This window comes from Acomys russatus, chromosome 10 (assembly GCF_903995435.1).
Source record: "Acomys russatus chromosome 10, mAcoRus1.1, whole genome shotgun sequence".
NCBI lineage: Eukaryota > Metazoa > Chordata > Mammalia > Rodentia > Muridae > Acomys > Acomys russatus.
Window position 1 is genome coordinate 39088215 of NC_067146.1, and position 15850 is coordinate 39104064.

The following is a 15850-nucleotide window of genomic DNA, read 5'->3' on the forward strand; positions in this document are numbered from 1 at the left end:
GTCCTTATTTTCGTCAGTTGCTAAGGAATGCAGTAGCAAGCAGCTGATGTGTGCAAGCAGTCATAGTATTCCCAGAGATTTTTGCAGTAGTTTCTCTTACTTCTTACTCCTCACAAAAACTTTATGCTAATTTTGCATGCTTTGTCTTTTGAGGGTTTTTCTAGATCATTGATTTTGCTGAGGTTCATTAGTAATTCAAACAGGAAGCAGTATATAAGGAAATGTAGAGAGAACCTTTTAGGTTAAAGTTAGTCTTTTCACACCTTGTTGCCTCTTGCTTACACAGTGAAGTTGATGCTGTCTTGGAAAAGCCGTGCCACATCACTTTTCCAACTACTTATTTGAAATGCCATTCTTTTTGTTTCTTTGTTTGTTTTTATGTGATTGGAAGCACACTTAACATTTGTTTTCTTCCTTATCTCTTCATTATTACTTATCATTTGTTTCTTGGCTATATAATATTAAAACTTACACCTTTAAGACATATTACTTAAATTCTAAAGGACTTGCTGCATACCAAATACCTATGCATGTAGCTACACAAACGTCTCACTCTCAATCCTACCCAAAAGAATATTCTTTTTGTAAGAGATAGAATCTATTTCAGAAATCTACACTTGGTCAAAATGCAGTAAAAAGTGACTGTGTGGTAACAAGCTCAAAAAGTGACTGTGGGGTAACAAGCTCAACTTGATACATATACAACACAACACATTTTATAAGAGAAATCACGTAAAAGGGAGAGTGGAGGAGAGAGAGAGAGGATCAGGGCACCTGTAGTGTGATAATGTCTTATGATAGAGAAACTGTATTTATGAAATCACAATGACTGCATAAATAAGGCTTATATAATGACACTGGTTGGCATGCCAATGTGAATGGAGAAAATTTCTCAATGTCCCATATCTAGATGAAAAGATACAGGCAAACTCCCTGAAGTATTATCCAATCCCACATCATCAACCCTGAACATAAGTACACAGGAGTAACACTTATTGGATTTAATATGCTCATCGGTATTATACTACGTATAGTCTTTTGCTCCAGTCCAGTAAAGGAGCCATGAAACTTTTATTTGTCATCTATTTTTAATTTTATGCATCAATCCTGAGACAACAAAGAAGATATTTGATAACTCTAAGTGGCTTCTATTGGGGTATGAAACTATTTAGGCAAATAGAGCAGTTGGTGAATACTAGAAAGGAACAAATGATCTTTACAATTTGCTGTTCTGTTTAGAAAGCTGAACATTCTTTTCTGTAACAATGGGGCACATTGTGGCCTATAGGGTGGTTATATTTTAATGTGATTGGTACAGAGGCTTTCCTGATGGATACCCTACCTTAACAGAGTGGACATTTTAATCTGGAAGACCTTATCTGGTAACTCCAGCAACTCAGAAATTTAACACCAGGTCATCATCATCACTATGACATCATCCTCAGACAATCACCCCTTCACTGCCACCATCATCAGGATCTCTCCAACCCTTCTGATTCTTTCCATTGGGAGCTTTGTGAATGTGCAGTTACTTTCATAGTAAGGACAAGCACAGTGATGCCTACGAGGGTACCTCAGGTTTGCCGAGGACCAAGGCAAATCCATTCCCTCTTGTGAAGACTTTTACTGAGCCTGTCTCTTTTCCCACGTATTATTATTTGATTCACTGAATCCTGTAACTAGTCATGCAGGAATTCAAATGTGATCTAGATGTTTTCCTGTATGCTACTTTAATGGGCATAATAATTAGTTTCCTAAGCCCTATTTCAGCATGTTTGAATTGTTATTAATATTGATCTATTAATGTGCTTGAATGACATGAGCTTTCATTGGATAGACTGGTAGAAAGATCAGTACCCAACATAATATCCACTTCTCTTTTTGTGTGGATACTTTCCGGACAAGTGTCTTTATGTTGTTAACTTTATTTCTATATACATGTAGTGTAGTGCCTTTAATTCTCCTTTATCTTACATTTTAAAAAATTTAATGTTTTATGCATGTGATGTTAATTAACATATTCTAAACAATGTATATATATATATATATATATATATATATATATATATATATATATAGTAAATTGACCACTATTTCCATTTAATTGAGCCAAATCATAAATATTTTCTAATGATCACTTTTGAAGACTAATGTTTTACGGTAATATAGCTGAACCATTCACTTTTGCTATTGCATATTGTTTTCCATTTAAACAACAGGAATTTAAATTCTGGCACAGCTATAAACTTCACAATCCAGCAGGTTGCTGTCAACCATATTAATTAGCCATGTTACTATTATACATAATGATTCATATTACGGCAGTTCACATTCTGCAATGTTAATTGCATTCCAGGTAGCAACTTTGAATCATTCAGTGGCTGCAAGCTTTTTTAACTGTCATTTTTTTTTTTTTTTTAGTTACAAGTATGTATTAGTGTAATGCTTGTTATGGTATAATTATCAATTAAAATGGCACTGTTCAGTAAATTTAACCACATTAATTATACTTTGTTTGTCTACCAGGCAATGATAGTGTCATTTATTCTAGAGTCAAGTGCATATAAGGGAATGTACAGAACATGTAATTTCTATTCCAATCGAGCATTGTTGTTTATAGTTTTAAAAGCTATCATTGTAGATGCCTGATACGGAACAGTATTTCTCAGACATGATAGTACAGTTTCATATATGAATACATAGCATCTAGAATTGCACGCATGATACTTGTACAAGATCAAGCCAGTCAAATTCCCTCTGTGGGTTGGGCATGGGATCATGAGGCCTCACCCCAAAATGAGGAGTTCTTGTCCACTGATGGTTACTGGGACCAGGAGAGTCAATTTTTTTCATGGATGAGAGTTCTATGAAGATACCTATCCTTGTTTCAGCAGATGAGAAGATGGTTCCATACTTGACATACAGTCAGAAATAAATAGTAATTATTTAACTATAGATGTTTATGTATAGAAGGAATTTGTGAAATTGGTAAGGAAAAGTACTAGGGGACAGAGGAATTGGAGGAGACGTAATGCAGGTTTGAAATAATCAAATATATTATAGAACAGAATATTATTTACATGTATTAATATTAAATATTTTAAAAGTTATGATTATAAAACTTATATTACTGAGGAATTAGTAATTAGTAGCATCAGAACAATCATGCTAGAACAGATGCTAATTTATTAGAATTGTTTCCAAGATCATCTCATTAAACAGGGTAATAAGTTAAAAGCATTGGGAAATAAAAAAATTAAATGAAAAAATTATTAACTCACAAACCATTACCAATTAAAAATTTGCCTCCAGGCAAATTTGTTGATTAATGTTAACTTTATATTGTTGCAGAGAACCAAGTAGATTCATTAATGAATTTCCCAGGGGATGGGAAAAGCACTCTGGACTATCGAAGCCCTGACTTCTTACCATTCAGACTGCTGCCGCAGTTCTGCCAGCTGATGGAGTCGCTTAAGTGCCTTTTCTTGTTTCTTCTCATCCTTCCACGATTTGGAAGCTACATTTCGAGCAAATTCTCTTTGCTTTAATTCTTTCAATCTCTGTATAGAAGTATAAAACAATAAAGATACTATAAATAAGTAAAACATGCTTTTGTGTCTACAAGAGTCTTCATTAAAGATGGTCTGGAATGCAAAGGTATCTTTTGGGATATGGAGAGTAAAAACTTTTCCTATAACATTTTTTTCTGCTTCAGAATAAATTTAGTAGATAAAAGGAGGTCTTGACTATGTTGTTCTTCAAAGTCTGTTAAAGCCAATTTCAGCATGAGATGCAAAGTGGGGACCCAGTCCTTGGTGGTCACTTGGCCACACAGCTGAGACATCTGTGGGTCTGTGAAAACAAAAGCAAAACAAAATAAAAACCAAAAGGAATTCATATGCCATGTGGAAAGAGAGAGGAGGCCAAAGCTTATGCTTTCCTAAGGTCACCTACACTAGTTCACACCTATAGAGAAGATTCTGACAAAATAAAATTGGTAGAATGAACTTCTCTCAATAAACTGCTTATATTACCAAATACTAGTTAGTTCTAAATGAGATTTTAAAATCAATTTCAGTTGGAGATATATACCAAATGCAGAACAAGATGAAAGAAACAAAGAAAGAAAGGAAGAAAGAAAGAAAAAGAAAGGAAGGAAAGACAAAAGAAAGAGAGAAAAGAGAAAGTGAATGAACAGGAACTTAAACTGTAGATGCTGGGACTCTGGGCCCAGTGCTGAGAGTGGTAATTAAGAATGGGGGGTTGTGGGTATGAAAGGACCCAGAGAGTACAGGAACTCTAAAAGCAGACCATCAGCCTGGGGAAGGGGAGAGGGCTGCACAAACTGGTGTACCAACCAAGGACAACCTAGATCCCCTGTTCAGATATAGCTAACAGAAACGTCATTCTCTACACCTGTGGGGGGTGGGAGGGATGAGAGTGGGAGCTTCTTATGACTTGAATTCTGTTGCCCCCAATTTGATCACTTCCCCTTAGTGGGGAGACCTTAGGGACACACAGAGGAAGGAGATGCTTGCAATCCAGATGAGACCTGATGGGCTGTGGTCAGTCAGAGGAGGAGGACCTGTCAGAGGTCTAGTGGCGGGAAATAGAAGAGGGAGGGAGGACGGGAATGGGAAGATACAAGCAAGGGCATAACAATCAAGATGTAACATGAATAAATTATAATAAATAAATAAAAGAGAAGAAACAAAGGAATTTAAACTGAATAGTGGCTTGGCTTTTCTTCATTTAAATTAACCTGATACTTTTCCAATGGCTGCTCTAAAATAGTTGGTGTATAGCCAGATTAGGTGCATCACATTACTTGTTCGGATCTCTCCTTTAGAGGCTTACACAGCCTAGCTACCAATATTGAAGGAATTGAGAAACAGACACCATCAAATGAGCATCTTGAAGCTTGGGGCTTCATGTTGAATAGCAGGTGTACTTGAGGATATCCTCTCTTGATCTATACAAGATGTTAAGCATTCTAAAACCCTGTCTATATTTAAATTCTTTTCATATCAGGGGTAAAGATCGTCCTGAGAGAAGGAATACTCTAGAAGCTCTCATTTATTGGGTAGGAAAGTATTTCCTACACATAAAGCAAGGGCCAAAATCTTTAACATTCATTAACTTCATTCTTAAAAGCAAAACAAGACAGAAACAAACAAACAAACAAGCAAACCATTGTCATGGGAGACAGGGGCCAGGTACCCATATCTGAACTAATCTGAAGAACACAGTGCAGCCTTTGTAAAGGAGAATATTCTGAGTATTCTAAACAAAGGGCACATAGAACCAGAAACATAACAACCACAGGGGATTCAGTCAATTCAATCAAAATTCAATTTTTATAAATACTTTTGATATTTCTAAAAAAAACCCCAAATTAGAAAAATGCCAGAATAGAAAAAAAAAAAAAAAGAAAGAAACAACAACAACAGAAAGAGAGCACTAGTTCACAAGCACAGCTAAACATCAGCATGGTAACCATGAATCAGTTGATGGCTTTGGTTGTTCAGAAGTTGAAAATTAACTTTATGGTATCCCCAACTCTGGTTTATAAATGTCCTCAGACTCCACATGCTTTATAATCTAATGTTATAGTGAGAACTTGGCTTATGATAAACCTCTCTTGAAAACTGTCTTGCTTACATTAAGAGGATACAAAGCATTCACTTTAACTCTGTTGAAGAGAGAAGTTGGTTATTGTCGGTGAAGATAGGTATTTTACTCCTGTTTAATAAATGTTAAAAAAAAAAAAAAGGTACTCCATTTTTAATTAGTATTTGGTATTACCTGTACATAAAATTGCATAACAGAGAAAGCTGACTTATTTATTGATATTTGATCCCTCATGATTTACAGTAGTATTTGAAACATTGGTGTATACTTGTTTCATCCATTAGTTCAAAAATTCTAGATTATTCCTTTTTTTTAATATTTGTTCACTGTATATCCCAGTTGTAGGCTCCTCTCTTTCAGCCTCCTGGTCTCATCTTCCCTCCCTCACACGCCCTACCTCCCTTGCCTAGTGCTCAGAAAGGGGCAACCATGCTCCACTAACATCTGACTCAGCTTATACAAAGTCTCATCTGGAAGGCCTGCATCTCTTTCACTGTGGCCTGGTACGGCCAGCCCTCCAGCGGGCAGTGATCAACTTGTGGGGACCAGAGTCCATGTCAGAAGTGGTCGTTACTCCCCATATTATGGAACCCACAAGGAGACTGGGTTGCCTATCAACTACATCTGAGCAGAGGGTCTAGATGCTCACCATGCATGGTCCTTGGTTGGTGCATCAGTCTCTGCAGCACACCATCGTCTACCAAAGTTTGTTGGCTCCATTGGTCTCCTTGTAGCCCCTGTCCACTCCATTTCCTTTTATTCTCCAGCTCTTCCATTAGAATCCCTGCCTTCCACCCCAAAGCTTGGCTGTGAGTCTAAGCATCTGCTTAGATCCCCTTCTAGTGGAGTCTTTCAGAGAACCTCTATGGTAGGCTCTAGTCCTGTTCCTTCTCTTTAACTAATTCCAGTGTTTATTCTATTTGCTCTTCTGAATGAGTATTAAGCATCCTTCCCAGGGCCCCCCTTGTTATTTAGTTTCTCTATTTCTGTGTATTGTAGTGTGGTTATCCTGTATTATGTGTCTAATATCCACGTATAAAAAAGTATATACCATGTCTGTTTTTGTGGGTCTGGGTTACTTCACTCAGTGTGATAATTTCTAGTTCTATCCATTTCTCTGCAAGTATCATTTTTTTCTTGTTTTTAATAGCTGAGTAGTATTCCATAGTGCAAATGTACCATAGTTGCTTTATCCATTCTTCAGTTGAGGGACATGTATGTTGTTTTCGGATTCTGCCTATGGCAGGTAAAGCTGCTATAAACATAGATGAGCAAATGTTCTTGTTGTAGAGTGAAGAAAATTTCGGGTGTATGACAAGGACAGGTATTGCTGGCTCTGGGAAAGTGCCAGATGAAATCCAAAGTGGTTGTAAAAGTTGGCACTCCCATCAGCAATGGAGGAGTGTTTCACTTTCTCTATGTCCTTACCAGCATGTGCAGTAATTTGAGTTTTTTTGTATTAGCCATTCTGATAGGTGTGAGATAGAGTCTCACAGTCATTTTGATTTACATCCCTGATGACAAGGGACTTTGAGCATTTCTTTAAGTAGTTCTCGGCCATTTGATAATCCTCTGTTGAAAATTCTCTATTTAGGCCTATATCCCATTTTTATTGGATTATTTAGTTTGATGGAGCTTAACTTCTTAAGATCTTTATACATTTTCTATATTAGCCCTCTGTCAGATGTAGAGTTGGTGAAGATCACTTCCCAATCTCTAGGCTGCCATTTTGTTTTGTTGATAGTGTCCTTTGCCTCACAGAAGCTTTTCAGTTTCATGAAGTCCCATTGATTAACTGTTGATCTTAGAGCCGAAGCTATTGCTGTTCTGTTCAGTAAGTTGTCTCCAGTGCAAATGAGTTCAAGGCTTTCCCCCACTTTTTATTCTAACAGATTTAGTGTGTTTGGTTTTATGTTGAGATCTTTAATCCACTTGGATTTTAGTTTTGTGCAGGGTGATTAGTAAAGGACTATTTGCAGTTTTCCACAAGTAGACATGCAGTTAGACCAGCACCATTTGTTGAAGATGCTACCTTTTTTCCATTGTATAATTTTGGCTTCTTCATTACAAATAAATTGTTCATAAGTTTGTGGATTTATTCTATTATCTTTGATTAGATCCCATTGTTCTACCTGTCTGTTTTTATGCCCATACCATGCCATTTTTATTACTGTTCCTCTATAGTACAGCTTGAGATCAGGAATGGAGATACGTCAGAAAATATTCTATTGCATAGCATTATTTTAGCTACTGGGGATTTTATTTTTCCATATGAAATTGAGAATTGTTCTTTCAAGGTCTGTAAAGAATTGTGGTGGCATTTTGCTGGGAATTGCACTGAATCTGTAGATTACTTTTAGTAAGATAGCCATTTCTACCATGTTAATCCTACTGATTTTTGAGCAACAGAGATCTTTCCATATTTTGATATTTTCTTCAATTTCTTTCTTCAGAGACTTGAAGTTTTATTCATACAGGTATTTTACTTACTTGGTTAGAATTACACCAAAATGCTTTATGATTTTGTGGCTATTGTTAAGGGTGTGGTTTCCCTAATTTTTTCTCTTTTGTATAAAGAAAGGTTCTGATATTTTTTAGTTAATTTTGTATTCAGCTGCTTTTCTGAATGTACTTATTGCTTGTAGAAATTCCTTAATAGAATTTTTGGGTCACTTATGTATACTATCATATCAGTTGCAAATAGTGCTGCTTTGGCTTCTTCTGTTCTAACTTGTATCCCTTTGATCTCCATTAGTTGTCTTATTGCTCTAGCTAGGATTTCAAGTCCTATATGGAAGAGATACAGAGAGGGTAGACATTTGTTGTGTTCCTGATTTCAGTGGACTTAATTTAAGTTTCTCTCTACTTATTTTGATATTGGATATAAGCTTGCTGTATATTGCCTTTACTGTGTTTAGGTACATGACTTGTATCCCTGATCTCTCTAAGACTTTTAACATGAATGGGTGTTGAATCTTGTCAAATACTTTCTTGGCATCTAAGAAGGTGATCACATGGGTTTTTCTTTCAATTTGTTTATATGATGGATTACACAGATGCATTTCTGTATATTGAACCACCCCGGTATGCTTAGGATGAAGCCAACTTGGTCATAGTGAATGATATTTTAGATGCGTTCTTGGATTCAGACTGAGAATATTTTTTGCATCAATGTTCATAAGGGAAATTAGTCTGAAATTATCTTTCTTTGTTGGATCTTTCTGAAGTTTAAGAATCAAGGCTACTGTAGCCTCATAGAATGAGTTTCATAATGTTTCCTCTGTTTTTATTTTGTGGACTATTTGAAGAGAATTGATATTAGCCCTTCTTTAATGTTCTGATATATTTATGTGCTGAATCCATCTGGCCCTGGGCTTTTTTTGGTTGGGAGACATTTGATGACTGCTTCTATTTCCTGAGGAGATATAGGACTATTAATTTGTTTACCTGATCTTGATTCAATTTTGATAATTAGTAACTATCAAGAAAACAGTTCATTTCATTTAGGTTTTCAAATTTTATGGCATATAAGCCTTTGAAGTAAGGTCTAATGATTCTTTGGATTCCCTAGGTGTCTGCTGTTATGTCTCCCCTTTCCCCTTTCAGTTATGATTTTATTTTATTTATTATTATTATTATTATTATTATTATTATTATTATTATTATTATTATTATTATTGGTTTTTCGAGACAGGGTTTCTCTGTGTAGCCTTGGCCATCCTGGACTCACTTTGTAGACCAGGCTGGCCTCGAACTCACAGCAATCCGCCTGCCTCTGCCTCCCAAGTGCTGGGATTAAAGGCGTGGTGGAAGGCGTGCGCCACCACACCCAGCTCACTTCTGATTTTATTGATTTGAGTATTCTCCCTCTGCCTTTTAGTTAGTTTGGCTAACTAAAGTAAGTTTGTTCTTAGTTTCATTGATTCTTTGAATTCTTCACTTTGTTTCTAATTTATTGATTTCATCACTGAATTTGATGATTTCCAACAGTCTACTCCTTTTGTTCTTTTTGTTCTAGAGTGTTCAAGCAGGCTGTTAATTTGCTAGTTTGGGATTTCTTTAGGAAGGCACATAGTACTATAAACTTTCCTCTTAGTGCGCTTTCATTGTGTCCCATAAGTTATGGTATGTTATGCTCTCATATTCATTGAATTCTAGGAAGTCTTTAATTTTTTTTTTAATTCATCTCTGAACAGAGGACACTCTCCTCCGTGAGTTTGTAGGCTTTCTGCTTTTTCTGTGTTGTTGAATTCCAGTTTTAATCCACATTGGTCTGATAAGCTGCAAGGTGTTATATCTATCTTCTTATATCTGTTGAGGTTTGCTTTGTGACCAAGTATGTGGTCAGTTTTGGAGAAGGTTCTGAGAAGAAGGTATACTCTTCATGTTTGGGTGAAATGTTAGGTAGGTATCCTTTAAGTCCATTTGATTCACGACATCTATTAGTTTCATTATTTCACCTTAGTTTCATTATTTCACCATTTAGTTTCTGTCTCAACAATCTATCTATTGGTTAGAATGGGGTGCTGAAGTCTCCCACTATTAATGTGTGGGATTTGATGTGTTATTTAAGTTTTAGTAATATTTCTTTTATGAATGTGGGTGCTCCTATGTTTAGGGCATACATGTTCAGTATTGATACATTTTTCCTTTGATACATATAAATTTGTATCCTTCCCTATCTCTTTTGATTAGTTTTGGTTGAAATTCTATTTTATTAGATAGTAGAATGGGTAATCTAGGGTATGTTTGCTTGGGACTCCAGTTTTCAGCACTTTGCTCTGAGGTAATGTCTATCTTTCTTGCTGAGGTATGTTTCTTGTATACAGAGGAATGATGGGTCCTGTTTTCATATCCATTCCGTACAGCCTATGCCTTTTTATTGAATGTCATAGCCCACCATAGTGTATTTTCTTAAATGACACAGTTTTCAGTTTGTAATTAAGGATAGCTATCCATGTCCATTTATAAAAAATAGTGTCACAGTACAAACATTCAAGGTTGATACTGTGACTATACTGTGAACTATTATTATTATTATTATTATTATTATTTATTATTATTATTATTATTATTATTATTATTATTATTATTATTATTAATATGCTTTTTCCTTTTACTATAATTGCCCAACATAAACTGACATGTGCAAACTTGACAGGTTTGAGAATGTGAACTAGTGTTTCACATATTAGAATTGTATTGTAATATAGTCTTCAGCCCAATATTCAACCTCATTAACCTTAACTACCAATAAGCTCACAAACATAATTGGTCGATTTTTTTTTAACCTTTTTTTTGTTGTTGTTGTTGTTGTTGTTGTTGCTTCTTGAAAGTGCATGTGGCGTGGGAGTATGTGTGTGAATGCATGCTCACATGTGTGGGTGTCGATATGTGTATGCTGGTATGTACACATATATGCTTATATAGGTATAAAGGCCAAAGGTTGACATTGGGTGCCTTTATCAGTCAGTATCCACTTTATATACTGAGTCAGAAACTCATCTTTGAACCTAGATTTTATGAATTTTATTAGCCTAGCTAGCCAGCTTCCTCCCTGCCTCTCCTTTTCTCTTCTAGGTCAACTGTGCAGTGACATAAGAATAGTAGAGAGTAAAATAAATATATGTGAGCATAGTGATATTTATTTCTCTTTCTCTTTGGGGCCTTAAATGTAGGATGCTTTAGATGCAATTATTCCTTGTTGATCCATGACCAATACACTATAGTTATCAAACTATGCATTAGTGTACAAACATCAGCTCTGCCACTGGCCCTTCATCCTAGTACTTCTCCTGGCACTTTATGCCTATAACACAGACGTCAGGCAGAAGGCTTGTTCAATAGGTTAAAAGTGATTGCTGAGCAGACCTTGATGACCTCAGTGTAACCCCTGGAACCTGAATGTTGTTCTTTGACTTTACATGCGTACTCTGTCACAAGCATGCAAATATTTAGACACAGTGCATAAATGTACATAAAACAGTAATAAAGAAAGCTATATTTTAACAAAAGAATTGCTGTCTCTTAGAACCTTTTTTTCTCCATCTTGATGTAGATTGCAATTCTTATATTTGATAAAAAATATTCAGAGGGGTCTGTCTCAATTTGTTTTCAGACATGTATAGGGTTTGGCAGCTATGACTCAGGCAGGAAAGGAGAGACATCTTTTTCAAGGCTCAGGCTCTTCTGTAATTGGAAGCTGCCTCTTGCAACTCTATGCAGCTTTATATGTGTGAGGGATTTACAGTGCCCTGAAATATGAGACTGTTTTTATGTCTCTGCATGTTACAATGTTACTTAACTTCACATGGATTTTCACTGTTCATAGTGAATAAAGATGTTCGCATTCATGATAGAAAAGAGGATGAAAATCTAGTATTATCTTTATACTGATAAAATATCTCATATATAATCATAAATTTATACTGAAAGAGGAGCATCTTCATACCCTTTTTGTCTCTCACTTATATGATCAGCATAATAAGTGAAAACATAATAGTTTTTGTATATAAAACTGAAACAAGGCACCTCAGAGAACTCAATTTTCCCCAGGAATTTCAGGTTGTGAGAAGAAAAACACTGAAGGCTGGTACCAGGAACTATCTCATCAGCATTTTCTCGCAATTACAACAAATTGTCAGACCACTTTGCAGGATGAAAACAAAGCTAGATAATGAGGGACAGGGCACACCTCGATCTGACCTCTCAGCTCTGCATATATTGACCTTTTACTTAAACCTTAAATACACATCAGAAGCAGATGATGGATTTAGGAATCGCTGAATTTTTTTCTCCATTCCCAAGTTGCCATTCTCGGTTTACTTTTCAGTACTTTTAACACAAACGAAAATTCTTCTTACCTGTGTTGCTTTGTCATCTCTATTTTTCTGCACTATCTATCTTGCCTCTCTTCCAATTATTTGGGAACAAATCCTTAATCCCATCACAATTTTGCTATAGTAAAGGCTCAGCAAACTGTGAGGAAAGATTTTATTACCACTCGAAATGGAGTGAAAATAAGAAAAGGGAGGGGGGAAGGTTGATCTTTCTTTGAATCCTCATAAATGGTGTTAATGATACTGAGAGACCAATGGTTAGACAGATTCCCTAGTAGCAGACAAGGACTGGAGAATCTCCAAGACAGCCAACTTCTTCCTCAGCCCTCTGACTTGAGACAAAGTTCTGGCAGCCTTTGTCTCCCACAAATAGAACTCATGTTGATAGACCAGCTCAAAGAGGACAAGGCCCTATCAGGCCATGCCACATCACAGTGGCTGACCAGTTAACCATCCTGTTCCTATGCAAACTGACCAGTCCTACATTAGGGGAGGAAGGCTCTTCAGAGGCTTTAATGCCCCCAGCCCTCAACAAGAGACTGGATGTTCAGTTTCCTTTGGCCCCACTCCACAGAGGCCTTTTCCCATGCACGGCTCCTGTATATGTATGTCTCTCTAACCTCAATAAATGCCTTTCCTTAACTGCCAGTTCTATCTACGGTGTTTGAGATGTCTCTGTGGTACCTGTGTTGCGCTTCAGATAGTTTATACCTTCTGATTGTTTAAGTGGAAGAGAAAGCAAACCTGTTTCACAACCCCTAGATTGTATCAGTACAAAACAATGTCTACAGATTTCTCATCTAGATCTTGGCCTTGAAGTCCTGGTGAAGGAGAACGACAGGATCTTGTGGAATCTGAGTAGTAGAGATTCTCTTCTCTTTAAAACAATTGCTTTCTAACTAGAAATGTCCCACCTCAATTCAATTAACAATGACGGAGCCTCACATGCTCCAAGACTTGGGTTTCTCTCTTCCCACTCATGAACTGTTGGAGAGGATTGACTTTTTACAAGGCATATGTATAATCCTGAGTTCAGGCAGAAGATGGTACCCATCGTGTGCCCTATGCAATGTCTGAAAGTCAGAAAGAGTTTCTGCCCTTCCCACAGGGTCAAAGCACATTCTTCTTAGTATTATTTGGAAATCTGTCTAAAGATTGTTAGTGATACACAACATAATTGAGCAAATATGTTTTTAATATTCACTGTTAAGTAATTCCTAAATTATAAATTATAAATAAAATGGATAAATTCTCCCAGAAATCATTTTTATAAAGTCACCAAATATGTTTGTAAGGTACATATTTTCCCCAGTGGTGACCAGACTTTAGTTAATGTCTAGGAGTTCAGTACAATTCTCTTATTGCAAAGACAACCAAGAACACCCTGGGACAAGAGTGGTAAAAACTGAGTTTTGTATTCAGAGCAATGCCTATGGTATTCAGATTCTTTCAGTGGGCACTTATTTAATAAGACTATTTTCACTTAGTATGAAAAAACCCCATCCAAGCTCTATTTTCTTTCTGGAATCAGTATTTATTAACATTAGCAATATGTAACAACCACTAGGCTAAAACAGCATTATGTATTCCCCTACTTTAGGTTGAATAGAAGAATTTCATAATTGTTTCCATTCTGTTGCTATGATGTAATCATCTGAGGGAATTAAAAAAACAACAACAAGAACACGGGAGAAAAGGCTTTATTTGGCCTAAGATTTCATTTTGCAGCCAAAGATTCAGGGATGTTAAAGCAGGAGCTGGAGTTGATAGTCATAACAGAGAGAGAGTAAGTGTGAAGAGAGAGCAAACACATCATTGTTTGCTTTCAGTGAGATTTCCATTCCCATATACAGTTTAGGAGAGCTTGCTTTGGGAATGACAGGCTTCATACATCAATTAACAAGGAAGAGAATTCCTTACAGCCCTGCTCCCAAGCCAACTTTATTCAGTCACTCTTCTCAGGAGACACTAGGTTGGGCCAAGTTGCCACTTAAAAGTACCGTGATGGTTTAACTAGCTTCAGGTTTCTAGACTAGGTTAATGTTCATAAGCCCAAGCAGAGGTATAATTTATATGGTATCTTGCATTTTATAGAGAATATATAATGTTTTTAAAAGTTGGTAACAATAATCAGTTACATATTGGTAACACATTGGAGGGAACAAGTCAGAGGAAGTAAAAGGTCTGACTTGGCAGAAATGAATAAAGGAAACATAGAAGAAGTGACTAATAATACAGAGAGCAAACAAGGATTCTAAACTCCATGTGTACAGTGAGCAGGACACGGAACGCTCTAACGGTTAAAAAATACATTCCCAAATCAAGAGGACCTTAGCTTCTATCTTGTCTTTGTCACTGGGGCACTGAGATTCTGGGAAAGCTGCTTAATTATCCCTAAGCTTGCTAAGCTTAGTTTACTTTTAACACTTGGTCATCTATTAGTATCTACTTGATAGAATTATTGGGACTATCATTTGACCTCGGACAGATACATCACTCAGCAAAGCACCTGGCATACGGTGATTTTTCAGTGAGTTTGAATTATTACTGTTGAGTGAGGATAATTCTAGTAGATGGAACTCTTGTAAGCAGGACAGGTGAGGAATGCTTCCTTAGTAAGTAAAGCATTTTACTAAGTATGCTTGATTCTATTTTGTTGAATATAGTGACTTTCACCTAGACTACTTTGTAAGAGGGGCAGATGGAACACAGCCAACTTGGTGTTTATTTACTTTGTCACATTTTAGATTGGTGTCAAGAATTTAAGATGACCTATTATTACCTTCATATAACAAAGAGGCTTTCTCATGTTGAATAATTTATGTTTATTAGAAACTTTTATAACTTCTTCAAATAGAAACTCATATTATTACTGAATAACACAGTGAATTTTAGGTCAAAATATGATGTGTTCTCAGACTTTTCTTTGAAAAATCTTGTTAATTTTGCCTGTGGGTATTAATGCCTTCCAAACAGAAGATATTTTCTTTTTTTTTTTTTTTCTGTCAGATTTAACAAAATGTACACTTGGAACTTTGAACTGTTTTCCCATCAAGGGAAATCAGTGGAGAGTGTTATACAGCAAACCACTTCAAAAGGCTGCACCGTTAAGACCTGTGGAGTTCATCCTGGGCATTGCCATCTTGGTTTCATTGCTCATTTACATATATTCACCTATGTGGACCGAATTACAAAGAGTAAGTGAAAAAATGAATCATCATGGCAAAACAACATAATCTGACTGATATACTTCAGTTTTCTTTCATAGACTTTGGATAAGATTTTAACGAAATATGTGAAATTGGTCAGTCCATATCTTAATTACAAAAGAAAAGGAAAGAAAGTGAAAGACCAGATACCTAGTATTTCTTAGAGAGAAA

At 36.2% G+C, this 15850-nt stretch overlaps 1 protein-coding gene across 1 annotated transcript in view; it reads right to left on the minus strand.

Annotated features, from left to right (window-relative positions):
* The window catches only part of Znf804b (zinc finger protein 804B), a 488372-nt gene that overhangs the window by 4175 nt on the left and 468347 nt on the right, over nucleotides 1-15850 (minus strand). Inside the window, exon 3 of the mRNA XM_051152011.1 lies at nucleotides 3430-3560. Within this exon, the coding sequence (XP_051007968.1) occupies nucleotides 3430-3560 (131 nt within the window). The remainder of the gene's footprint in view (nucleotides 1-3429; nucleotides 3561-15850) is intronic.